The 24,813-nt window shown below is 53.0% G+C and overlaps 2 protein-coding genes across 6 annotated transcripts; both read right to left on the bottom strand.

The window, feature by feature from the left end:
- Positions 1-356: 356 nt before the first annotated feature.
- On the bottom strand, positions 357-5,014 carry ERAS (ES cell expressed Ras). Its single transcript, XM_060086610.1, has 4 exons — positions 4,938-5,014; positions 3,897-4,070; positions 3,591-3,648; positions 357-1,336 (listed from the first exon to the last, which is right to left on the bottom strand). The coding sequence occupies exon 4, from the start codon at positions 1,290-1,292 to the stop codon at positions 591-593; it is 702 nt and encodes a 233-aa protein (XP_059942593.1). The 5' UTR covers positions 1,293-1,336; positions 3,591-3,648; positions 3,897-4,070; positions 4,938-5,014; the 3' UTR covers positions 357-590.
- On the bottom strand, positions 4,893-24,469 carry HDAC6 (histone deacetylase 6). 5 transcript variants are annotated; one of them, XM_060086608.1, is made up of 29 exons: positions 24,363-24,469; positions 23,210-23,332; positions 22,979-23,107; positions 22,755-22,843; positions 20,737-20,821; positions 20,608-20,648; positions 19,780-19,876; positions 19,536-19,633; positions 18,441-18,545; positions 18,247-18,315; positions 13,196-13,322; positions 13,034-13,099; positions 12,883-12,942; positions 12,715-12,804; positions 12,308-12,414; positions 12,151-12,218; positions 11,740-11,911; positions 11,517-11,645; positions 11,179-11,347; positions 10,735-10,868; positions 10,133-10,201; positions 9,831-10,023; positions 8,295-8,444; positions 6,795-6,969; positions 6,218-6,684; positions 6,030-6,134; positions 5,750-5,896; positions 5,524-5,652; positions 4,893-5,314 (listed from the first exon to the last, which is right to left on the bottom strand). In XM_060086608.1, the coding sequence occupies exons 2-29, from the start codon at positions 23,300-23,302 to the stop codon at positions 5,246-5,248; spliced, it is 3,432 nt and encodes a 1,143-aa protein (XP_059942591.1). In that variant the 5' UTR covers positions 23,303-23,332; positions 24,363-24,469; the 3' UTR covers positions 4,893-5,245. The 5 variants fall into 5 exon arrangements, with proteins under 5 accessions (XP_059942591.1, XP_059942590.1, XP_059942588.1 ...); XM_060086607.1 differs by having other exon boundaries at positions 22,979-23,104; positions 23,192-23,332; XM_060086605.1 differs by having other exon boundaries at positions 23,192-23,332.
- Between the last annotated feature and the right edge of the window lie 344 nt (positions 24,470-24,813).

Here is a 24,813-nt window from a genome sequence, read left to right on the forward strand (position 1 = left end):
AGTCTCTTGCTTGCCTCTATTTTTTTTTCTTTTTGAGGTACGCGGGCCTCTCACTGTTGTGGCCTCTCCCGCTGCGGAGCACAGGCTCCGGACGCGCAGGCTCAGCGGCCATGGCTCACGGGCCCAGTCGCTCCGCGGCACGTGGGATCTTCCCGGACCGGGGCACGAACCCGTGTCCCCTGCATCGGCAGGCGGACTCTCAACCACTGCGCCACCAGGGAAGCCCTCCCCCACATTTCTTGAATGAAATAATTCTCACAATTCAAGTAACATTCTCCCCAGTCTCATTCCCACCCACATAACACTTGGCATGGAGGCAGCTTTGACACCTAAGAACACTATTTAATTTTGCACAAAATCAACTTGACATAATATATAACCAACGCTACGGCCCCACATTGCCAAAAAGCCCATCACCAAAAGAAAACATCCCCGGGAGAAGGGTCCATCTATCCCCAGTACACCGACAGTGTCCCACACAGCTAGTTGCTGGGGTCGGGGAGTGGGGGGGGGGGGGGGGCGGGCAGGTCTCAAGTGAAGGAACCACCACCCTGGTCTGGGGGAGGGTCCACTTTTCTAGACCAAGAACTTCAGGCCACAGAGCAGCCACAGCGGCACATGGCCTTCTGGTGCCGGCCTTTATCCCCACCTGGCCCTGCCATGGCCTCCTTTGCCATGGCCTCTCGGACTCTTTGGATCTCATGGATGAGCAGGGAGAAGGCCTCCTCCACACCTTGGCGTGTCTTGGCTGAGGTCTCCACAAAAGGGGCCCCCCAGCTCTTCGCGAGGGCTGCAGCAGCAGCACGAGCATCTCCGGTGGTGGTCACAAGGTCACACTTGTTGCCCACAAGGACGAGGGGCTGGGTGTGGTGTGGGCCCCAGGTGGCCCGCATCTGCTGCAGCTGGGCTAGAGACGAGGGGTCATCCAGGGCGAAGACACCCAGCACACCATCCCCAATCGCCACACACTGGTCACGCAGGGCCCGATGAGTGGCCTGCCCCGCCGTGTCCAGCACATTCAGAATGCAGCCTCCGTGGTCCAGGGCCATCTCCTTCCAGTAGGAATCCTGGATGGTGGGGTCGTGGTCTTCCACGAAGCACTGGTGGTTCAGCTGGATGGTCAGCGCGCTCTTTCCCACGCCACTCGCGCCCACGACCACGGCCTTGTACTCAGGCAGCTGCTTGCCAACACCCCTGGAGGGTGCCCGAGCCCTGTGGCTCTGCTCCTGGGAGCTAGGGCTCCAGGTGCCCAGGCCCAGATCAATCATGCTAGGCTTTGTTGGCAGCGCCATGGCCCCAAGTGGGCAGCTCAGGGAAGAGATGTGGATAGCAGGCCCTGCAGGTGGAAAGAGAAGAAAGACAATGGGGGTGGGGGGTTGGGAGGTTAGGTGAGACCATTTAGGGGCAAGGGGACAGCCGGGTGTCATCGAATCAACATTTACTGAGTGCCTAGTGTGTGCTAATCACCTAATATACTATGATACATTATTTATGTTGTTTATTCTCTCTCACTCCCTTTTACCACATAAACGCTGTGAGATTTTAAAAACAGCTTAATTAACTTATAGACCGTAAAGTTAACCTAGCTAAAGTGTACAATTCAATGTTTTTTTAGTACATTCACGAAGTTGTGGGACCTTCGCCATAGTCTAATTTTAGAACATTTCCAGTCACCCGGAAAAGACACCCCCTGCCCATTAGCAGTCCCTCCCCATTCCGGAGGGAGGGCAGGGATTTCGTCGGTTTTGGTTTCGGATTGTGTCACCATTGGACCCCAACCTGGCACACTGCTAGTCATAGTTGGTGCAAAGCAACATTCCTGCCCCCAGGAGCTTACGTTTTAAAAGATGGAGACAATAAACCAAATAGGTAAGCAAATGATGAGGTCTGTTAGCCATTGTCATTGGAATTTAGTCTTTATTACTTATTCAACATACAGCTGTTGAGAACCTACTGTGGGGCAAGGACAAAGAGGTGGGGAAAAAACAGATTAAGAAACCCCTGGCCCTCATGAACGTGACATTCTAGTCAGGAAGACAGACAACAACAAAGACAAATCAGTAAAAAATGTTTCAGCAATAGGTGATAAGCAGGCAGAAGGTGCTTGGTTAATGTTAGGTATTTCTATTATAATTTAATTTTCATTCATTAATTCGAGGACCTTCCTGCGTGCCAGGCATTGTGATGGGTGCAGGGATGGGGGGTGGGGTGGGGGGCGGGGATATGGCTGAGAACAAAATAGAGTCCCTGCCCTTGGGAGGGTTAGATTCTGAAAGTGACAAAGAGACAATAAACAAGATAAGCAAGTAAATTACCATGTAGTTAGAAGAGGATGGGCACACAGCAGGTACTCAATTAGCGTTCACTATTAATACTAAGTCACCATTAACCCATTCAATACACATCCTGGTCTTGGTTCGGTGTGTGGCCTCAGGAAATGCATCATAATGGCTGCGGCCCCAAGTGTCCCAGGAAGCCCTGGGACAGTGGCAGCTGGGGGGCAGGTGGTGAGTTTGAGGGATCCACAGGGGGTGGGGGTGGAGGGGGGTTCTGTGGAATTTGGGATCCGGGGGTCAGGGTTGGGGGGCTAGGTCCCAGGTGGGGATCCAGCTGTGGGGCCCTCAGCCCAGAGAGGATCCCTGAAAAGAGTTGTGGAATGTGCTCGCCCAGGAAGAAGGGGGCCATGATGAGGAGATGTAAGCAGAGGACAGAGCTGAGGGGAGGGGGGCAGCGAGGAGGCCAGGGCAGTAATGCGGGCCACCAGTGCGGGATCTGGATGAGCCGGGTGGGATTCAGAGATGTTCCGAAGGCAGGCCTGACAGGATTTGCTGAGGGACTGGGAAAAAGGGGAGGGAGTCCAGGCGACTGGAGAGGTGGGTGCCGTCTCCCGAGGCAGGGCCTGGTGAGGGGGCCCTCGCTCCGGGCGGGGCGGTCGCTGGGGCTGACACCCAGAGCACCGGACACTGGCAGCAGAGGGCCGGCCGGCCGACCTCCCGACACCTGGAGGGGCGCTAGGCTGGCGGCGCCATGGCCGCTTCGTCAAGGAACCGTGAGGCTCGGGGAAGTGAGCCGCGGTGACTGGCCCGAGGTCACACAGCCCATGGCAGGGCGACACGGGAATATGGAAGCACCGCAGTGCCAAGTGCCAGTGGAGCACTGTCGGGGGTCCCTCCCCCACGCCCGTACCCCTTCCTTTGTGTCACCTCCCTGACCTGAGGGGAGCGGGGGGCGCCCCCCCAAGCGCAGTCCCACCCCCTTCCAGGCTGGCCCGGGCCCCGTACACGTATCCCCTAAGCCCGGGCGGCTGGCCAGCGTGGGGCTGGGAGGGGGGACCCCCAGTTTCACCCCGAAGCCGTTACCCCGTGCTCGGCCTGGACCTCCCCGCTCAGCTCCCGGCTCCCTGCTCGGCGCCCACACCCTCACCCAGGTCCGTCCTCACAAAGGCGGCCCGGGGTTGCTGGCCCCTGAGGATGGGAGGAAACAGGGGAGGGTCCCCGACACCCGACCTCGGCCATACCCCCACAGCCCTAAGTGGAAGGACCTCTCAGGTCGGTGCCGGGGTGGGGGGGGGCCTGGGCGGCCCGGCTCACCTGTGTCCCGAGATGGCCGGTGGCGCTGGGACCCGAACCCTCCGCTGCTCTGACAGGACTGACAGGGAAGGAGATGTTCGTTCCAGCGGGGGGTATGGGGCGAGGTGGGGAAGGGGCGGGGAGGGAGTGCGCATGCGCAGCCAGCCGCCCTCGGGCCCCTCCGCAGCTCACCCGTCCCCCGCCCCGGGGTGAGTGCTGGGTCACTGCCCGCCAGGCGAGTGTGCGCAAAGGAGGTCTTCTTGGGGTGCGCTCTGAGCGCTGACCTCCGCTGTGTGCCCCGTGCATCCCGCTGCACCTCTTCCTTACCTTAGCCCCATCTGGGACGCGATTTCGTGTTTTTACTGCGTGGGCGGGGGGCGTGTCAGATTTTTGACCTGAATGTCCAGACTTTGCCAAATGTTTTGTGAGGGCCTAAGGCCCTGGAGCCTGTGCTGCCTCAAGCGGGCTTTTTGGTAGCATGGGAGAGAGTTGCGTCCGGTCCTGGAGGGAGAGAGTTGCAGAGGAGGGGTTATTTTGTAAAGGCGGAGAGAACCTGATTTGAGGCGGATGTGTTCCAAGCTACACAATTTCGTAGACTCCCTTGCAGCTATGGCAGTCATGTGACACAATTCTGACCCATAAAATGTAAGCAGGAGTTGTGGGGCGGGGGCAACCACAGTGCTCCTTCAAAGAGGATGACTGAGCTGACCCTTCCCCTTTCCCATTCTCCTCTTCTTGATTGGGTGGGGCTCTGGTGGTCATCTTGGGTGATGACCACAGGGTGGTTTCGGAAGCAACCACCAGAGGGTGGCCATGAAGAAAAGTCCAGGAAACCTCAACCCAGACTCCTTTGAGTTGCCGAAGCAATTCTTATTATGTGGGAGAAATAAAACCCTAAAATTATCCCACAATTCCCCACCCTTGGTCAGTGGTAGACACTCCTTCCCCCAGGAAGCTACCCATGACCACCAAATCCAAGTATGTTAAACCTGGACCCCCCCACCCCCCAATCAAGACAAAGACAGATGGGGAGACTGAGGCCTAATGAAGACACTTCATGATAGTTTTCTTGCCTTCCCAGCCCAGGGTGTAGCTGGGACTGGCTGTGAGGCTCCTATTTCTAAGGCAGGAGCTCATTTTCTCACAGATTCCCACCATTTAATCTCTTGTGGAGCCAGTCAAGCTCTATTTCCAGCTAGTTTTTGGATGAGCAGGGGGTTGACCTGATAAAGACCCACACCCTCATTCCGTCATTACTCATCAGCCCTGTTGGCCCGGAAGGTGGGCTTCTTTACCCACTCAAGATTAAAAGCTTTCTCCAAGTTTTGTAATAGCTTGTACTTTATTACATATGCAACCCCGCCATACCTGCCAGTTGATCCCCCTTCCCTCCAAAGTATCATCTTTATATCAGCCCCCTCTTGGGGTCACTGAGCTGCTCCCCTTGCCTTCTGGGGCAGAGCAGATGGAGTCCCTTGAGCAGGCAGTGGGAGATCTGTAACTGATCACAGTCCTCTTACAAATATATACACTTAAATCAGCACCCTGGGGGAGTTGTAAAGGGTCTTCAGGATGGGACGGAGTGAGGCTACCCCCTCATCAAAGGTATAGCTTGGGATGAACTAAGGCTGGTCTATCTTGGGTCTCAGAAGGTGAAGAGGAGCACACTCTGGGATTTAGTGTGAGTGGGGCGTGTTCTCCCCAAACTTGTTCTGCTGGGCGATGTTCTTCACAGCTAGGAGAGCCTGAGGAGGAGGCAAGAGAGGGGAGGTAAGAGTGAGCACCCCTCCACCTCAGCCAGGAGGCTACCCCCACTCCAGCCCTCAACCTCCCTGTCTCTTGGCCTATCCCACATGCAGAAGGGTCTCCATTCGCCCCTTATGCAATCACAAAAGGTGTGGGGGGGGGAGTGTGAGTGAGCGTGCACACATTAGAGGGTCTGCCCAGGGCCCACCTCGTGGTGAACGTAGTCTTGACAGTGGTAACACCAGGTAGACAGGTCGGCGTAGCTGAGTACCAGCGGGTGTCCCGAGCCTTCATGGTGTTGGAGCATATGGGCATTGATGTAACGACTGCAGTAGACCTGAGGTTGGGGAGTGAGCATTGGGTGGGGAATCAGCACCCACCTGTGGTTTGCTCCTGGGCCAACCTCCACCCTATCCCTTTCCTCGGCTGCATACCTGGTAGCAAGACAGACACACCCAGTTCTCCTGGAGTGCTCCACAGTCCTGACAAGGTTGGGTCACATCCAGGCCTGCTTCAGGTACGGGGCATACTGCCACCAAATGGGGACACCAGGGCAGTGGTGTTACAGGATAAAACATGGCCTGGGGGTGGGGGAAACTGAGTAAGGTAGGGACTCCAGCTTCCCATTATACGTTCCTATAGCCCATGCTCCTACGTGGAGGCACAAACGGGCATGAGAGGGAAGCCACTGTTCTAGCCTCTCCCAGAGCTCACTTGGTCAGTGTCAGCATGGTCTCCAGTGACCTGCATCAGTACTGACTCATTCATGTCCTGACCTCCAGCTGCCTCTCCTAGTAGCTCCTCCTCTTCTGGGGGTTCCTATACACACAGAGATAAGAGATGTATCCGGGAGGCCTGATTCTTGTCCCTTCTTTCCCCTACCTGGGTGTGGTGGGCCTTACCTGTGCCTTGTCTAGTTCCAAGGTCCTGAGATTTCCAGTCAGCTTACTGGGGGATACCTGGGTTGTGGCTCCTTGCATGGGTGACGCTGGAGGAGTCTGATTGTCAGTGCATGAGGCTGGAGGGGTTTGGATCAGCTCAGCTCCCCCCACAGCCTCCTCCGAGGTGGTCTGGTCCAGCGTGACATCCCCTGTGGCTGCCTCGGAGGTGGCCTGGTTCAGCGCAGCAGCTCCTCCCACGGCTGTCTCTGATGACTGGTCCTGAGTGAACTCCATCACAGCTGTCTCTGATGTAGTCTGGCCTGGAGTGGACTCTTTCACAGATGTTGCTGAGGTGGCCTTCCCCGTGCCTGTCTCCAGAATGTTCCCTTCTGGCATGGTCATCCCCTTGGCTGACCCAGGATTGGCTGGCTGGGGTGCCTTCTTGGTGATCAACTTAGAACTGGAGGGTCCCTCTTTATCTTTGACCTCTGGAACCATGGAAGGGAGATGCTTGAGTGAGGGTGCTACCCCTTCTCCTGCCTCTAATCCCTGCCCTCCCCTGAGCCCCCACTGCCCGCAGTTCCCCTCACCCACTCACTTGTGACCCGCAAACTGCACCAGTATCTGCGATGGACTTGGATGGTCTCGGTGATCGAGGCCAGGGCCCCTGACAGTGGGGGCCGCAGCAGGGTCAGCAGGGGTGGCGGGTCCCCAAGGAGGGAGTGGGTGCAGGCGGCCATGGACTCCGAGATGGATGTCAGGTTATAACCACCCTTTGTTAAGGAAAAGAGGAGGGAAAGGTATGATGGGGGGGTCCTCAGGGAATTTGGGAGATGAGATGCCCTGCCTCCCAATCTCCCCTTGGGGTCCTGCAAGTCTGGAGGGTAGGTACTGGGGACAAGTAAGTAGAACCCACATCTGTCAGATGGACAGCACCCACTGTGTGAGGTGGTCGTTGAGGGGGATAGAACTGTGACGTAAAGTGCAAGATAATAATAACCACAAGAATGACAGTACTGATGGCAACATTAGTAAGCGCTGACGTTCACTAAGTGCTTGCTGTGTGCTAGACCCTATTCTAAGCACTGAATCCTCACAACCACATGTGCTGAATCGGTGCGGGGACCTGCCTTCATAGTATGGGAGCCTCTGGCCCCACCCACACAGAAGGCCCTGCCCTGCCCTGGTACAGGAACAACTGGTCTTTCTCTCTACGTGAATCTCTATCCTGACCTGGTATGGGAACCCTCTTTTCTCACACTCTACAGGAACCCCAGTCTCCGCTCTTTTTCCAGATAAAGTAACTGCGGCTCACAGTGGTTAGATGACTTGTCTGAGGTCTTAGCAGCTGGTAAGAGGCGGCACTGAGGGTGGAACCTGGGCTACCTGAGGAAAGAGTCCACCACCCTGCTCCGCCACAGGCAGGCCTGGGCACACAGTGGGACATCTTACCAGCCAATTAATCTCTCTGTGACTTATTGTCCTCATCTGTGAAGGAGTACAAATGACAGCACAGAAGGTTGCTGAGCGGGTTAAACTCATGTACGAACAACGCATAACCATAAGAAGCCACAGCTCTTGTACAGGGCTTACCATGTGCCAGGCACCCCTCCACGATTAGCCAGCCACACCTTACACACAAGGAAACTGAGGCACCCGGGGTGGGGGCACTGAGTGCTTTACAAAAGGTCAGTGAATTTCCTTTGTCTCAGGATTTTGTTGGAGGTAGTTCAAGTAGAGGTAAAAAGCAAAGACTCTGGAGCCAGGCTGCCTGGGTTCAAGGCCTGGCTCTGCCATTATTAAATGTGTGACCTCCGGCTAGTCACCACAGCTCTCTGTACCTCAGTTTCCCTGATCTTGAGAGAGGAAAATGATGAGGTCAGTAGACCTTACCTCACAAGGCTACTTTGTTAAGTAAATGCGTTAATAATGCACGTAAAGTGCCAAGAAGAGTGTCTTGCACATAGTGAGTGCTCAATTAAAGTTGCTAATGCTGGTGTTATTACTGATGCCCAGTGTGTGCCCACAACCCCAGGTGGGGACACCCAAGTCTTCCCGACCACCCTCCCACCACAGGAAGAGGGACCGAGACAGCTACCTCTAGGATAAGGATAATGCGGCCATTGGCCAGGCCCATCAGCAGGTGGGTGAGGTGGGCATAGCCCTCAGGCGACACCTGGCAGCTGCCCAGTGGGTCCCCCAGGGCAGCATCGAAGCCAGCTGAGACCAGCACCAGTTCCGGGTTAAACTGAGGCAGGGAGAGAAGAGACACGTGAGCATGAGGGTGACGCAAGACCAGAGCCCTGAAAATAGGGAGGGGAGGACATGGAGACACAAGAGAGATTCAGAGACGTGGATACATCACACACAGATTTAGAGACCCGAGACACAGAGATATGGAGATGTGAGAAACAGACGGACAGGGGCATGAAGCAGAGTTGTGAGGTGTGGAGACTCATGTCAAGAGACAGTGACATGAGACGGAGAGATATGTCCTCACATACACACCCAAGGGTGAGACCAAGAGGCACACACTCCCCTCCCTGGGTCAGACATGGGACACATGGGCACAACACAGGGTTTTATACACATGGCACCAAAGAGAGGTGCACACGTTTCCATCACAGAAGATGACAACCCAAGTGCCACACACAGAAGATGGTCACATACAGTCACATACACCCACACACAATCAGACAGTCTCACACAGACCAGACGATACATGGTACTAGTCACGCACACACACACACAGTTTCTCAGAGGGAACAGTAATCCACAGCTACCCCTGCACAAACACAATCATACACATGCCACCACCACAGTCACAATAGTCACACGTGCTGTTGCACCCACAGGAGGTGGTCGCTTGCACATGGTCACACACACATTATTTCATAGAGTTACACACACACAGAGATAGTCACAGCCAACTGTGCACAGACACACATACACATCTGAACACGCATGTCTGCACAGAGGTCACAGAGATGGCACTCACGTTCATCCACCCTCAGAGTTAGTCATGTACACATGATTTGCCACACATACACACAGTTTACACACGGAGGAGGCAGTTACCTACAGCCACTCACACAGAGTCAGGGAAATGTATATAGGCCATAGGAGAGAGAGATGACTGTCACACACAGCCTTCCACGTGCAGAAAGTCACACGCTGGCTGTCAGAGAGAGCAATGTGCAATGACGTACAACATCACACCCATCACACAGAGCAGCGGTAGTGACAAATAGCTCCCTGCGCAGAGTTTCACACGTGCTCGAACCCCTCCCCACCTGGCACGTGCAGTTCCACAGAGATGGCAGTCACATGGGGCCACCATCACACACAGATAGGCACTAGTGAAGGTGTACACACAGGACAGGTACACAGCCAGGCACATCCCCAGGCAAGACCACCCGCGCACACTCCCAAGTCCTCACAGTTCCACACAGAAGGCAGAGTCACATACAGCCACTGTACAAGCGTAACCAAAGGCCATCAGAGTCACATCCCCTCCCCCAAAGCCATCACAGCAGCCACCTGCAGGTCCTCTCACAGGATCAGTCACTGAGACGTCGGACACATGCACGCCTGCTGCCACCCACAGTCTTGTCACGTGCGTCCTAAATCATACCTCATAGGCAATAGGAAGCACCAGACGATGCCAGGCAGCCAGGTAGTCGGCATCACCCAAGCGGGGCCCATTCCAGGCCACGTTGACGGTGAAGCCTGTGCCTGCAGCCTGACCTATCTGGCTGCTGGCACCCTCGTCGCCCATAGGAAAGAAGGTGCCACGATCATAGCGGTGCAGAGAAATGTACAGCACGCTGCAGGAACATGGTGGGAAGGAGGGATGTGCCTGGTTAGCGAGGCACCCGTGAGGCATGGCCCGCCCACCTCCCTGACCACACCCCACCCCCTGCCACAGCCCCTCACCTGGGGTCCTCCTCAAATATGTGCTGAGTTCCATTACCATGATGGACGTCCCAGTCCACGATCAGGATCCTGAGGAGGGAGGGGACAGCTTCTCAGTTACCCTGGGACACTTGCCCCCTGGGGGAGGGCAGGGACTAGACCCCTGGAGTCTGTATGCAGGGGCATTTATTGCAGATGGGGGGACCCTGGGTCCCTGGGGAAAGCACTGGGTGGCAGGCTTGTGGGTCCTATCAGAGTCCTAAGAGCTTCACTGTGGGCCCGAGCAAGTGCTCAGGGCCAGATCCTGGGCCTTGTGTGGGTAAGTGCCAGGGGCTAGATCGTGGGCCTTTTGAAGGAAGCACCAGAGGCCAGACCCTGAGTTCTGTTGGGATAGTCATCAGGGGCCAGAAATTCTGGGGAAGGGGACCTTGGATTCTGTTTTATAAGCACCTGGGTGCCGCAATCTGGGGATACTATCTGGGTAAGCACTGAGAGGCTAGATCCTTGGTCCTTTTCTGGAAGTGCTGGGCAGTTGGACCCTTGGGTGGTTCAGGGTAACTTTGGGGGCTGCACTATGGGGCCTGCTGCATAAGCACCAGGCAGTGGGGCCAGGGAGCCCTCACCGCAGCGCACGCCCACTGACGGCCTGGGCATGGCGAGCAGCCACAGCCACAGAGTTGAAAAAGCAGAAACCGCAAGCGGCATCCCGCTCTGCATGGTGGCCGGGGGGACGTACCACAGCAATGCCATTCAAAACCTGGGGGAGGGGCAGGGAACAAAGATTAGACCACCCACCCTCCCCGCTTTCCCTTCCCTCTCCTCTCCTCTTCCATCTCTCCTGTCCCTCTACTATTCCACCAGCTGCTAGGGGCCCCCGTGCCTGTAGCCCCCATCCCGCTGGGTGCACTTCCCCAGGAGCCAGGCCTCTGGTGAGCTGGGATCTCCTCCCATTGCATGCCTCCTTTCCTCAGGCCTGGCCCACCTCTCAGAGCCGCCTCTTCCCCCACCCTCCACCCCCAGGACTTCCTCTCCTGGAGCCCAAGGTCCCCTCCCCGAAGTGCAGGCACCTCTCCCGCCAGCACAGCCTCCACCAGGCGGCAGGCGGCGCCAGCAGCCAGCCGCGCACAGGTGAAGGTGCTGGGGCAGATGTAGATGGAGTCATAGCTGTCGCCCTCGCGGTGCAGCTCCCGGGTCTTCATCTTCTCCGTGGCCCGCAGACGATCCACGTGCTCAGCACTGGAGGCACAGAGGGGGCACTCAAGGGGACACCCAGGTGACTGTCTCCTCCACGTCCTCTCCTGTGTCTCGCAGCAGCTCCATGTAACAGAGGCAAGCCCAGACTCCAGCCCCCAGGGTGGCTTGCGTGCTCTGAGGCCCCATCCCAACCCGGCCACAGGGGTCTGACCTGTGGCAGGCGAGCAGCTCAGCGTCCGTGGCTGGACGTGCCGGTAGGGCGAGACAGCGCCTGGCAAGACCCAGCTCCTCCAGGTGGTGCATGATACGCTTGATGCGCTGAGGCGTCTCGGGGTGGTGGCTAGGAGTGGCGGAATCGGAGGCAAGGCTTAGTGCGCTTGAAGTGGGGGCTCCCTCCCCTCCTCCCACTTAGCCCGGCTCTCTGGACTGCATACTTGTCCCACAGGTTGTAGTGATCCATCATCTGTGGGTCATAGACCAGCCCTGTGCGAGCCTGCAGCACCGGCCACGTCAGGACTGGGAGCTCAGGGGGCTGCCACGGGCCCTCCTTCTCCTTCTCCTCCACATCGTCCCCCTCCGCAGTGTCCTCCTCCTCCAGGGTCTCAGCTGCATGGGGAGGCCACGTTCACCCTACTCCCCCACCCTGGATCCCCTTAATACTCTGGAACTCAGTTTACCCAAACCTAAAATGGGGTGGGAGGCCTGAAACTAGGGCCCAGTGAGAGAGAGGGCCTGACCCTCCCCCATCAAGGCGGCGAGGAAAGTCAGAGTGGGGTCTGGAAGAGTCTCCTCCCACAGCTCCTCCCCTGCCCAACCCCCCACCCAGCGCACTCCCTGCCAACTACCTGGTCTCACAAAGACCTCCCAGAAGGGCTCAAGGGCTTCCAGAGCACAGGAGATCGACGCCTGGGCACTGGAGGGGAAGGGAGAGGAAAATGTGACCAACTGGCCCCTGAGTGGGCAATGAGGGGCCTACTTCTCCCCTCCTCCACGTGGGCTCACCTCGGGCAAGGGGCGCCAGGGAACTCCAGCACGGGGCAAGGGTCTCCCAGAAGGGTATGGAGCGAGGCACTGACGCCCTCAGCCAGGGAGCGGAGGTTGTAGCCACCCTGGGAGAAGGAGTTCACATGAGGGACAGCAGGAAAGAGCCAGATGTTACCAGAGACGAGTAGGGTGTTGTCAAGCAACAGGGCATTTGAAGGCTGACTTCATTTCACGTGCTGGACAGTATTATGGGGTGATTACTACAATTATAATGCCCATTTTACATAAGGAAAGCAGAGGCACAGGGAAGCTGAGTGACTTAGGAGAGGTTGTCCAGCTAGTAAGTGGAACTGCTGGGACAGGACTGAAAGTTGTTCTTACGTCTTCCAGGATCCACGGACTGAGAGACGAAGTGAGTCACTCACCTCCAGTGAGAGGATCAGCTTGCCTCCTGCCAGACCCATGAGCAGGTGGGTTAGCTGGGCGAACCCTGCCGGAGTGGCGGCCATCTCGCCCTGGAGGGACGTGGAGGGTCAGCCCTGCTCCGTGCAGCCCCCTTCTGCCCTCCTGCCATCCCAGTGCACCTGCCTTACCTTGGGGTCCCCTTGGAGGGCATCAAATCCAGCAGCTACCAGGACCAGCTGGGGCTGGAACTGAGAGGGAAGGAACTACATGAGGCCACCTGCCCTCACAGCCCTTCCCTCAACATCGCCTCTGCCCCAACACACCCCAGACCCCCAGGACCTCAAGGGAAACCGGCAGCAGGACGTGCAGGAAAGCGGCGATGTAGTCGGCATCTCGCATCCCCACCTGCAGACAGGGAGGCATGATGGGGACATCCTGCCATCTGCCCTGAAGGGCAGGGGTGGGCCTCATTTGGGGGGCAAAGGGTGGGAAGATACTGACCTGGTTCCAAGGCACATTGATGGTGTATCCCTGGCCTTGGCCAAAACCTGTGGTGGACCAGTTGGAGGCTGTAAGGTGGGGCCAGAACCGACCCTGCTCGTAGCGGTGGATGGAGAAATAGAGGACGCTAGAGGCAGAGAAAAAAAAGAGGTGGGGGCTGAGGAATCAGTCCCCCCAGAAACCCCCAACCCACAGCTACCACAATTGACTCAACCATTCATTCATTCTCTCATTAATTTCCCCATGAATTCTTTAATTCATATATTCATTCATTCTTCCATTCAGTTGCCGGCTTCTTCAGCCTCTCATCCATTAATTCTTCCATTTATTCATCCATTACCTCACTCACTCATTCATTTGCTCTCTTACTGAAATTGCTCCCTCAGCAAACACTGCTGCCCCTCTCAGTGCCCACCCAGTTCTAGCTCTGAGACCCTGAGAGCTATCAAGTCTATGCCACCCCCTAGGGCTCCTGACCCCGTGGGGGACTCTAGATCACGCCTGCCCACCCACCAGCAGGACAAACCCTGTGACACTGGAGGTCCACAGAGGCATGAGGCTCTTAGCTGGCAGGAGCCAGCTAAGGCTGAAAAGAACACCAGGCAAGGCTAGGGAGCTCAGTATTTTCCCTGAAGGAAGTGGGGAGACTCGGGGCCTAGGGGTTAGGAGGGGTGGGACTCGGTTCTGTATGTGGAGCTGGAGTGGGGATGCTGGCTGGGGCTCCATGAGGCCAGTGAGGGGGCAATTCCTTGTCTCCAATACCTTACAGGCTACCTCTACTATTTCTTCTATTTTCTAGGTGAGAAACTGAGCACTCAGAGCAGTGAGGGGGGGCTGACACAGAACAGATACTGAAAAGACACAATGGTGTATGTTCTGATAGTAAGCCAAGTAGGAGGGCTTGATTCTGACTGAGGCGATCAAAATGAATCTCTCTCATCCATCCTTCCATCCATCTGTTCATCCACTCCCTGCCTTGTTCCAGAAAGGACTTAAGGCAGCATTTTTTTCCTTTTTTAGGGAAATGCAAGAAACAGTGGTAAGCAATAAATCTAGACAAACTTAACAGTCACATTTTAATAAATGTTGATAATATAGTTGTGAAATTAAATGCAATTGGTATACAAGGATTTTTGGAATTGGGGAATAAAGACCATGTGAAAGCTCTGGTCTTGAGGAGATGGGGGATGACTGTTTTACTTTTGACTCTAACAGATAAACATACAGTAGAACATAAATATTATCATCGGGAAAGATAGGAATAAAGAAAAGATCTGAAGAAAGTCCACCCCACAAGAGAGCCACCAAAGTCAACAAACAGAAGAACTAACACCCAAGGAAATTAAGTTTATAAAGCAAATAGAAGGAGACTTTAAAATAAGTTCAACCGACTTCCAGTAAAAGAATGGTGGACTGGGCTTCCCCGGTGGCGCAGTGGTTGAGAATCTGCCTGTAATGCAGGGGACACGGGTTCGAGCCCTGGTCTGGGAGGATCCCATATGCCGCGGAGCAACTAGGCTCGTGAGCCACAACTACTGAGCCTGCGCGTCTGGAGCCTGTGCTCCGCAACAAGAGAGGCCGCGATAGTCAGAGGTCCGCGCACCGCGATGAAGAGTGGCCCCCGCTTGCCGCAACTGGAGAAAGCCCTCGTACAGCAACGAAGACCCAACACAGCAAAAATAAATAAATAAATTACTAAACTCCTACCCCCAACATCTTCTTTAAAAAAAAAAAAAAGAATGGTGGACTGATAGCACAGGTTTACCTCCTCATTCTCCTACAATCCTAGTCAAAAGATAGTAAAGGAATTTTAAACAAGTATCAACCCAGGAAGACAGAGAGTGGGAGAAAGGATGTCAGACAATTAGAGACTTCAACACATCTCTGGAAAGTAGTCTGAGGCTCCAGGGGCCCCAGCAGGCCCTCTCCAATGCTGAACAGGTTGGGAAGTCACCCAAGACAATCTGAGGTTTCCCTTCTGGAGAAGTCAAGCACAGATCCAGGTCAATGCTCACAAAATCAATTCTGAATAGCCAATTCACTGCATAACCAACTCACTAAATTTACTTGTTCCTTTTAACTACTAGGCTTTAGTTTACTAAATGAATTCTTGTTAATTTTCTTAGGCATAATAACAAGAATTCCTTAATATCATTAATCATTCCTTTTTGTTTTAAAAGTGCATTGGAGGCAATAGCTGTGTTATTTTGTGGATATATGACTATGTGCATAGATATGAAGAATTGTGAATATATTCAATGCATTCTTCTTTATGAATAAGAATGTATAAATAAAAAAAAATCTATCCATGACGTTCAATCTCCCAGCTCCCCATCTCTCAATCTCTTAACTCCATCAGGAGGGTCCTGGCTGGAGACAAATTGGATAGCCCTTAAAATACTATTATGAAGACAAGGAAAACAACTAAACTAAAGCTTAGTAGAGCATAAACACAGAGAGGAAGAAAGTGCTCTTGAAGCTTAAAAGAAGGAATGGAAGGTAAAGTTGAGGAAATCTCCCAGGACACTGAGCAAAAGGAAAAAAGAGACAGAAGACATGAGATAAAAAATAAGAGACACAGAGGATCAACCCAGGATGTCTAACATCTGACTAACAGAGAGACCAGAGAGGACACAGTAGAAGAAATCATCAACAATCTAATAGAAGAAGACTTCTGAGGATCTAAGAAAGGCATGAGTCTTCAGATATAAAGTATCTACCACTGGTAAGCAGAATGAGGGGCAGGGTGAAAATTCACAACGCCAGGGATAATGAGAAGAACCTAAAACCTTCCAGAGAGGAAAATGCAGCTCAATAACAAAAAAAAAAACAAACAACCCAATCCAAAAATGGGCAGAAGACCTAAACAGACATTTCTCCAAAGAAGATATACAGACTGCCAACAAACACATGAAAGAATGCTCAACATCATTAATCATTAGAGAAATGCAAATCAAAACTACAATGAGATATCATCTCACACCAGTCAGAACGGCCATCATCAAAAAACCTAGAAACAATAAATGCTGGAGAGGGTGTGGAGAAAAGGGAACACTCTTGCACTGCTGGTGGGAACGTGAATTGGTACAGCCACTATGGAGAACAGTATGGAGGTTCCTTAAAAAACTACAAATAGCACTACCACATGACCCAGCAATCCCACTACTGGGCGTATACCCTGAGAAAACCATAATTCAAAAAGAGTCATGTACAAAAATGTTCATTGCAGCTCTACTTACAATAGCCTGGAGATGGAAACAACCTAAGTGTCCATCATCGGATGAATGGATAAAGAAGATGTGGCCCATATATACAATGGAATATTACTCAGCCATAAAAAGAAACGAAATTGAGCTATTTGTAATGAGGTGGATGGACCTAGAGTCTGTCACACAGAGTGAAGTAAGTCAGAAAGAGAAAGACAAATACCGTATGCTAACACATATACGGAATTTAAGGAAAAAAATGTCATGAAGAACCTAGGGGTAAGACGGGAATAAAGACACAGACCTACTAGAGAATGGACTTGAGGATATGGGGAGGGGGAAGGGTAAGCTGTGACAAAGCGAGAGGGTGGCATGGACATATATACACTACCAAACGTAAAATAGATAGCTAGTGGGAAGCAGCCGCATAGCACAGGGAGATCAGCTCGGTGCTTTGTGACCACCTAGAGGGGTGGGATAGGGAGGGTGGGAGGGAGGGAGACGCAAGAGGGAAGAGATATGGGAACATATGTATAACTGATTCACTTTGTTATAAAGCAGAAAATAACACACCATTGTAAAGCAATTATACTCCAATAAAGATAAAAAAAAGAAAAAAAAAAGAAAATCAGACTGACATCTAGACATCTGTCAGCAACACTGAATGGTGGAAAATAATGAAGCAATGTCTGGAGAACAACCAACCTAGATTAGATAATGGGCCACAGGAGCTCAGGAACCATGGGAAAAAGTGGAATTTATGCAGTCAATTCAATAAAAGGCTGGATAAAACAACAACTGTTTAGTAGTGTCCCCTACTGACAAGGATGGGCTCAATCACTTTCTGCAGGAAGGGTAAGGTGGTTCTCTTTCTGGAGGGAAGTCTGGCACTAGATTCTAGACTTTCAAGCACAGTGACCCTCTGACGAATTGGAAATTCATCCTACAGATATACTCAGAGGAGTATAAAATTATATATTTACAAGACTATTCACTGTAGAATTATCTGTGTAGCAAAGACTGGGAAGACCTATAAACGTCCTGGGGTTACATGACCAAAGGTATAGCCATACAATGGAACACTGTACAGCTCTTATAAAGAACGAGATGCTTTTCAGAGGCACTAACATGGAGAGGTGTCCACACCATGCTGTTAAATGCAAAAAGCAAGTTGTTGAAGAAAATGTAGTGGTAGTATGTTAATAATAATAATGATAATGATGACTATTCATACATCTACAGGAAAAATTCTGTAACTATCAACAGTTACTTTTGAGGTGATAGGAATTACAGGAGACTCACTGCTTTAGACATTTCGATATTTAGTTGTTTTGTTTGTTTTTTGGCCATGCCACGTGGCTTATGGGATCGCAGTTCCCCGACCAGGGATTGAACCCTGGCAGAGGCAGTTAAAGGCCAGAATCCTAACCACTAGGATGCCAGGGAACTAACTCCCTTTAATTTTTTAAAGAAATAAAATTTGCAGTATTGTCATAATCGGAAAACATAAAGTAGTAATTTGAGGTTCACTCCAGCTCCAGGATAAATTGGTGAATGAGATCTCCAAACATTTGTGGGCTCAAATCTCGTCTCCTCAACTTCTTCTATGACCTCTTAACCTGTAAGCCTCAGCTCCCTGATCTGTAAAATGGGGAACCCAACAGTCCCTGCCTCAGAGTGGAATTAAGAGACAGCAGACACGCAGAGGGCAGTACCGAGCCTGTTGCCAGGGCAGGCCCAACAAATGTGAATGCTTCCCCTTCCCTCCTGGGCCCCTTCTGGCTGCGCCTGTAAAGGTGGCGGGTGGCTGGGAGTCTAGCATCTAGGGTGGTACTCCGGGCATACCTGGGGTCTTGGTCAAAGGTGAACTGTGTTCCTTGACCATGGTGCACATCCCAATCCACGATAAGGACCCTGTGAGTGGGAGAGAGGGGGGGCACTATGTAAGAAGATCAAGGAGCATCTGGGGGAAGTGCCTAGACCAAGACACCCAACCCTGCGCCACCCTCATTACACCCACCCTGCTGCTTGCTGCTGACCTCTGAATGTCATGCTTCTGTTGAGCATAGCGGGCAGCCACAGCCACGTGGTTGAACATGCAATACCCGTCCATAAGACTGTGCTGGGCATGGTGTCCAGGAGGCCTGGGAAGGGCAGGGAAGGCCACAGATTGATGGTGGTGAGGGGTCCTACTCTTCAGAGATGGACTCTTCCCTGCTCTCTAATCCTGGACCACCAACTCCCCCAGTGCCGATGCCTGCACATCTGCCAGGAACTGAGTAATTGGGTCCCTCAGATCCTCACCCCCAGTCTACTCTTCTCTCTCTGAAGGAAATTTGATAATGCTCATTAAAATTATCAATGCATACACCCTCATACCAAGTCCTTCTGCTCCTGGGGACTTAGTCCACAACCTATGTAACAAAAAGGGTGAAATAACATGTTTATAAACGGATGATATTTGGTGCAGCATTTTTTGGAAACAGCAAATGATTGGAGAGAACCAAAATGCCCAGTGGTAGCAGGCAGGTTAACTTACTGTGCATTTGTATAATGGCGTTCTACATGGGTCTAGGCTATACACTGTTAAGAGAAAAGCTTTCCAAGATATATAAGTGAAAAACGCATGATACAGGGAGTGTGTCGAGTGCTACCATAATTTGTGGCTAAAAAAGGGGAGGTAGGAGAAAAGCTACGTCTTCTGCATTTCATCACTTCTGGGATGCCAGTGATGAGAAGATGTACTGTGATTTTACGTGCCAATAACAAAGCAGAAAATGTTGCCAAAGGAATTCTGAGACACCATTGTTTATAGGATGCATCTGGATTTCAAGATGTTTCAAATATGAAAACAATATGCATCTTAGAATCAACAAAATATGGTATTTATTCCACGAATGGCACAGACTATTTCTGGGAGGACACAAGAGTCGGTGGTGACAGCAACTGCCTCCAGGAGAGGAATCAGGTGTCTGGAGATGGGGGTGGGGAGGACTTTGACGTGTACCTGACCCCCAACCGTTTTTAACATTTGATTCTTGAACCACGTGAATATACTTCCCATACCATTACCTGTTACATTTGAGAAAGGAATTTTCTGTAAAGTGAAAAAGCCTTATGCTAGTGGGCCCTACCTGATTATCGCCATGCCATTCCGGATCTCAGCCCCCAGGACTGCATCCACCAGCCTGAGGACGGAGCCTGAGGCCAGGCAGGCGCAGATGTATGAGTTCTGGAGAGACAGTGGGGAGCCAGAGAGGGAGTGAGGGACACAGCAGCCCTGTCCACTCAGCTGCCCCCCTCCAAGGTGGCGTGGATGTGGGGATGGGGGACCCCGGGATTGCCACCACCCTCTGCCCTCACAGTTCTCATCCATACCGGATGCAGATAAACTGAGTCATAGGTATCTGCTAGGACACGGAGTTCCCCCTCATTCATGTACTGGGTCGTCTCCATCAGATCAATGTATTCTAGACTGGGTACATAGATGGGGGATGGGATTCAGGGGCCCGCCTCCCTCCCTGGCCCTGAGCCAGGGCCCTATCCCCTTCCCAGCTGAGTCCTCCACGCACCAAACCCCTGGACAAGTCAGGCCTCCTCAACTGTCAATCCAGGGAATAGCTGGGATGTAGGATACCTTCCCTGCTTCTTCCCCAGCCTGCCTCATTTCCAGTAACAACCCTTGCCCTCTGCTCTGGCCACGTCCAATCCTACCTCCAGGTCTTTGACCAGACAGTTCCAGCTGTCTGCATCTCCCTTTCCTCAGCCTTCTGCTTCACGGGACTCATTCTTTTTCTCCTCTTAAAGCTCAGCTCAGATACCCCCTCTGCCACACTAACTTTCCTTGAGCCATACCACATCGGGCCTCTTACTCTGGGTTCCTTCAGCCCCCTGGGGGAACCCCTTGATCACTCTGTCCACATATCCATCATCTGTTTACACATCAGATTACAATAACAAAAAGAGCTCATCAGGGACTGATGATATGTCAGGCACCATTCTAAGCACCTGACACATATCAAGCCCTCCTGAGGAGCTCATGTTTACTAGCCCCCAAGTTACAGGCAATGCCACTGAGATTCAGAGAGGCTCAGTGACTTGCCCAAGACCACAGAGCCCATGACATTCCTTCCCAAAGCATCTGGCCTGCCCTGGTTGGCCCAGGGCAGCCTCCTCCCGATCCCTACAAGGCCCCCAAGCCTTCACCTGTGAACCAACATCAGCTCCTCCTTTTCGGCGAATCGGGCCTGGGGAGACACGAGGAATAAAGGGCTAAGGCTCTGGCTGTCCCACCAGCTGCTTCCCTCTGCCCAGGATGTCGGCTGGGGGACTCACCTGAAAGGACACACAGCGATCCAGGAGGCCCTCCTGGATCAGCTGCTCCTTGATGGCATGGAGCCGCTCAGGGCCTTCAGGGAAGCTGGGTTGACAGAGGTACAAATACAGATATAGATACAGATATATATGACACTGGTGAGCACCACATCTGCTTCTGCACATCTTCCCCATCTGCCCTTCCACAGCTGCTGACGCTTGAAACTTTGGAGTCATCCCTGGCGCCTGTTGGTCTCCGTTCTCATGATATATGCAGAGCCTGGCCCTCTCCTATCGCCCCCACTGCTGCTACCATAACCTCTCGCCTGGGCTATTGCACTCAGCTGGCCTCCCAGCTTCTGCCCTTGCTCCCCCAACAGTCCTTTCTCGGCACAGCAGCCCAGACACTGGTTAAAACTCAAATCAGGTCACGTCCCTTCTCTACTCAAAAACTTCTCCTGGCTCCCAGCTCACTCAGGGTAAAAGCCAAAGTCCTCCCCATGCCCCAGAAGGCCCTTGACGACCTGCGCCATCCCCTCTTTGACCCCTATCTCCTACTGCTCTCCCCCTCACTCACTGCTTCTCCTACACTGGGCTTCTCCCTGTTCCTCAATCAAACCAAGTACGTTTCCGCTAGCTCTTCTTCCTGCCCAGGACAATCTTCTCCCAGATGTTTCCATAGCTCACTCCCTCACCTCCTTCAGATCCCTGCTCAGATAGTAAGGCTTTCCTTGATCATCATATTTAAAACTGAAGAGTCCCCTCCACTGCACTTTCTGCTACTTCCCCTCCCGCTTCAGTGTTTCTCCACAGCACTTCTCTTTCTAACACACTTTATCACTTGCTTTTTCCTTGTTTACTATCTGTCTCCCTCCTCTAAAATGTAATCTCCACAAAGGCAGGAGTTTTGTTTATTTTGTGTACTGCCTGTCCCTAGCGCCTCAGGAGACGGTAGATGTGTATTCAATAATGAAGTCTTTTGCCATCCTGAGTCTTCCACTGGGATAGGGGAGATAGACACTAAACTAGTAAACACATAAGTATAATAATGGACAAACAGTGGCATGGGCTAGGAATATCTTGATGCTCAGGTGTGGGGGAAGCGGAGTGACTAGGCAAAGCCCTCTCAGAGGGTCTCCTTGAGATGTGAATGTTAACTAGGAGACGAGAAGGTGGAAATGAATCTCTGGAAAAGGGATTGGCCAGGGTAAAGGCCTGAGATGAGAGAGTGCCTGGCATGTTGGAAGAACAGCAAGGGGATCAGTGTGTGTGAAGTGAAGCGAAGCGAATGAGGGGGAGGATTGGCTGACGAGGTCACCATGGTGATATGGAGCCAGATCATGTGGAACCTTAGAGGCCAGGATGAAGAATCTGAACTTTACCTTCAGGGCAACACTCTGCCCTTGAAGGACTTTAAGAGAGAATATCATCTCGTACATATTTTTTTAGGCTGTTGTGTGAAGAACAGGCAGAAGGGGTGAGGGTGGAAACAGGGAGGCCTCTGCAAGTCTAGGTGAGTGATGATGGTGGTGGCAGTGGAGGCGGTGAGGAAAGGTCAGATACTGAATACATTTCAAACATAGAGCCAAAAGAATTTGCTGATGGACTGTAATGTGTGACTGAATGGGAAGTGTAATTCTTCCATTTCAGCACAAACATCCCTTCTTCAAGGAATCCTTCTGGGAACCCTGGATGCTAGTCTAGGGTCCTCTATTAAACACTCTTGAAAGCTCTGGTCTTAGGTCCTCCTTCATTAAACACCTCACACTGCTGATGGCGGTTTAGTGACCTGCTCTCCTACTTACCTGTCAGCTCCCTGTCTTGTCTGACACATTTGTATCACCATCTCCAGCACACAGAAGGCACTCAATAAATGTTTGTTGGCTAAATGAAAACAACCCATTCAAGCCTGAGCCCCATCTCCCTAAATCATCTGCTTCCGGTCTCTAGGCTAGAGTAAGAAAGGATTCGTTCTTCTAATGGGCTCTAAGTGTATGTCTTTGTATGGCTTGGGTATGACCTGGAGGAGCCAGCCTCACCTGTCATCCCAGAGGCAGTGGAATTCATTTAGCTGCTCATCGAACACCAAGCCAGTGCCAGACAGTGTCCTGGCCTCCCGGTTCAGATCCTGCAAGGAAAAAAAATGGGAGAGACTGATGCACTGAGGGCCTGAGTCAGAGGGAGCATCCCACACTGTCCAGGATGGAGAAGCTCAGGGTTTTGATTGTCACAGGAGGTTAAGTTGCGGCCAGGCCCCTCTCACCAGCCCTTGCAGCCCCACGACTAGGTCTTGCTCGGCTGCTTGACTAAGCTTCTTCATTCTGCCTTTCTTCTTTACCTCCGCTAGATTGGGGCTGGAGCGGAGTACGGCACCCTTTTTAACACCTCGCTTCTGCCAAACAGAGAGAAGGGTCAGAGTCCAACGCACAGCCCGCTGCTCCCCATCCCCCTCATCAGGGCAGGTCTGGGGCCTCACCGAGGTCTGGGGCCTCACCGAGGTGATGCTGGAGTCGTGGGGGGCTGGATGCGGATTGTGCCTACTCCTTCGCTGTCTGGTTGTGGTGGAATCCTGGCCGGTGGAGGTCATGGCTGGGGAGACTTCACCCTTGAAGCGTTTCTGGGGGGTGGGGTGGAGGTGACTCTGAAGGGGCCCAACGCCCTGAAAACCCTACATCCCAGCCCTTCCCAGGCCCCGCCCCCTACGCTAGTCTCTATCCCTTTTGCTATCTATTCCACACCACCTTCTAAACTCTGCCTCTCAAGGCTCTCTCCCTCCATTCTACCTGGTCCCGCCCATTCCACTAGGTTCCACCCCTTTAACACTATTCTTTCTCCTTTCAAAGTCTTGCCCTTTCACAGAGCAATTAACCCCCTGGCTCAGTCCGTTCTAGAGCCTGCCCTTTCCAGCTAATCACCGCCCCTTCCACTCTATCAAGCCCCATTCCCAGACCCTTTCATTCCTCAAAGCCTCACCCAGACCCCACCCCTTCTCAAACCTGCGCATTCCAGCCAATCTCCCGGGATAATCACCCACTCATTCACTCAGCCAGACCCAGCCAGGGCCCCGACTCCACCCTTAACGATCCACTTAACTCCACCCCTTATCGGGCCCGACTGGCACCTTCTACTTGGCTAGATCCCGCCCCTCACATTTCAACAAGCCCAGCTCCTCAGGGGACTGCCCCTTTCCTCCCACCAGGCTCCACCCCCTACCCAGGCCCAATCCCTAACGCTTCACCAAGCCCCTTCACCCAGTTCCGAGCCACCTCCCGCTAGCCCCTCCCCCTTCCCGCCCCAACCGTCGACGCGGGCGCAGCCCCTTTCTCAAACTCCGCCTTTGGCTGACGCCTCAAAATTCCCCGAGCGCCCTCTTCTCCGTTGGGCCGGGGTTCTCTACAGTCCGCCCCAATCCCTCCCACACTGGGGGTCTTGCCGCAAGGCCGCACCCCTCGTACGGGCCACACCTCCCGCGAACTCACAAACTGCGGGTCTGCCCGAGAGCTGGCAACGCAGGCCGTGCTGCGCCTGTACGAAGCGTGCGCCAACGGCTGGACGATGCGCTCGGGGTCAGACTCGCCCCTCTCCCAACCACCGCCGCTGTCGTCCTGGCGGCCGTGGCCGCCGTCCCTCCGTCCCTGTCCACTTACCTTAGGAGCCCTCCGGACCAGCGCCAACTGTACCGTACGATTAACTCAAGAGTGCAAGCAAGCAAGCAAGGCCGTTAGGAAGGGGCGTCTTCTCTCCTCCCAGTGGCTTCCCGCGCGACGCGCCGTGATGACGTATGAGGGTGGGCCTGGAGCGCGGTGGGAAGTGGACAAGGCTGGTGGCGGCCAAAATGGGAGTGGTGGTGATGTTAATAAATGTGAGGATTTTCTGAGTTCATTTTCACTAAGGTGGTACACAGGAAGCACTCACCAAATGATAGCTACTAATATTCTGCCGTGAAAATGAATGGTGGAGCGGAAGGAGTCTTAGTAGAGGCAAATAACTGTGATGATAGCAAGTAATATGTGACAGGCATTGTCGCAGGCCACAAGTCTGTAAGGTAGTTCCTTAAGGCTGCTTTGAAGATAAGGAAACTGAGGTTATGCGACTTAG

The sequence above is a fragment of the Mesoplodon densirostris genome, chromosome X, assembly GCF_025265405.1.
Source record: "Mesoplodon densirostris isolate mMesDen1 chromosome X, mMesDen1 primary haplotype, whole genome shotgun sequence".
Classification (NCBI taxonomy): Eukaryota; Metazoa; Chordata; class Mammalia; order Artiodactyla; family Ziphiidae; genus Mesoplodon; species Mesoplodon densirostris.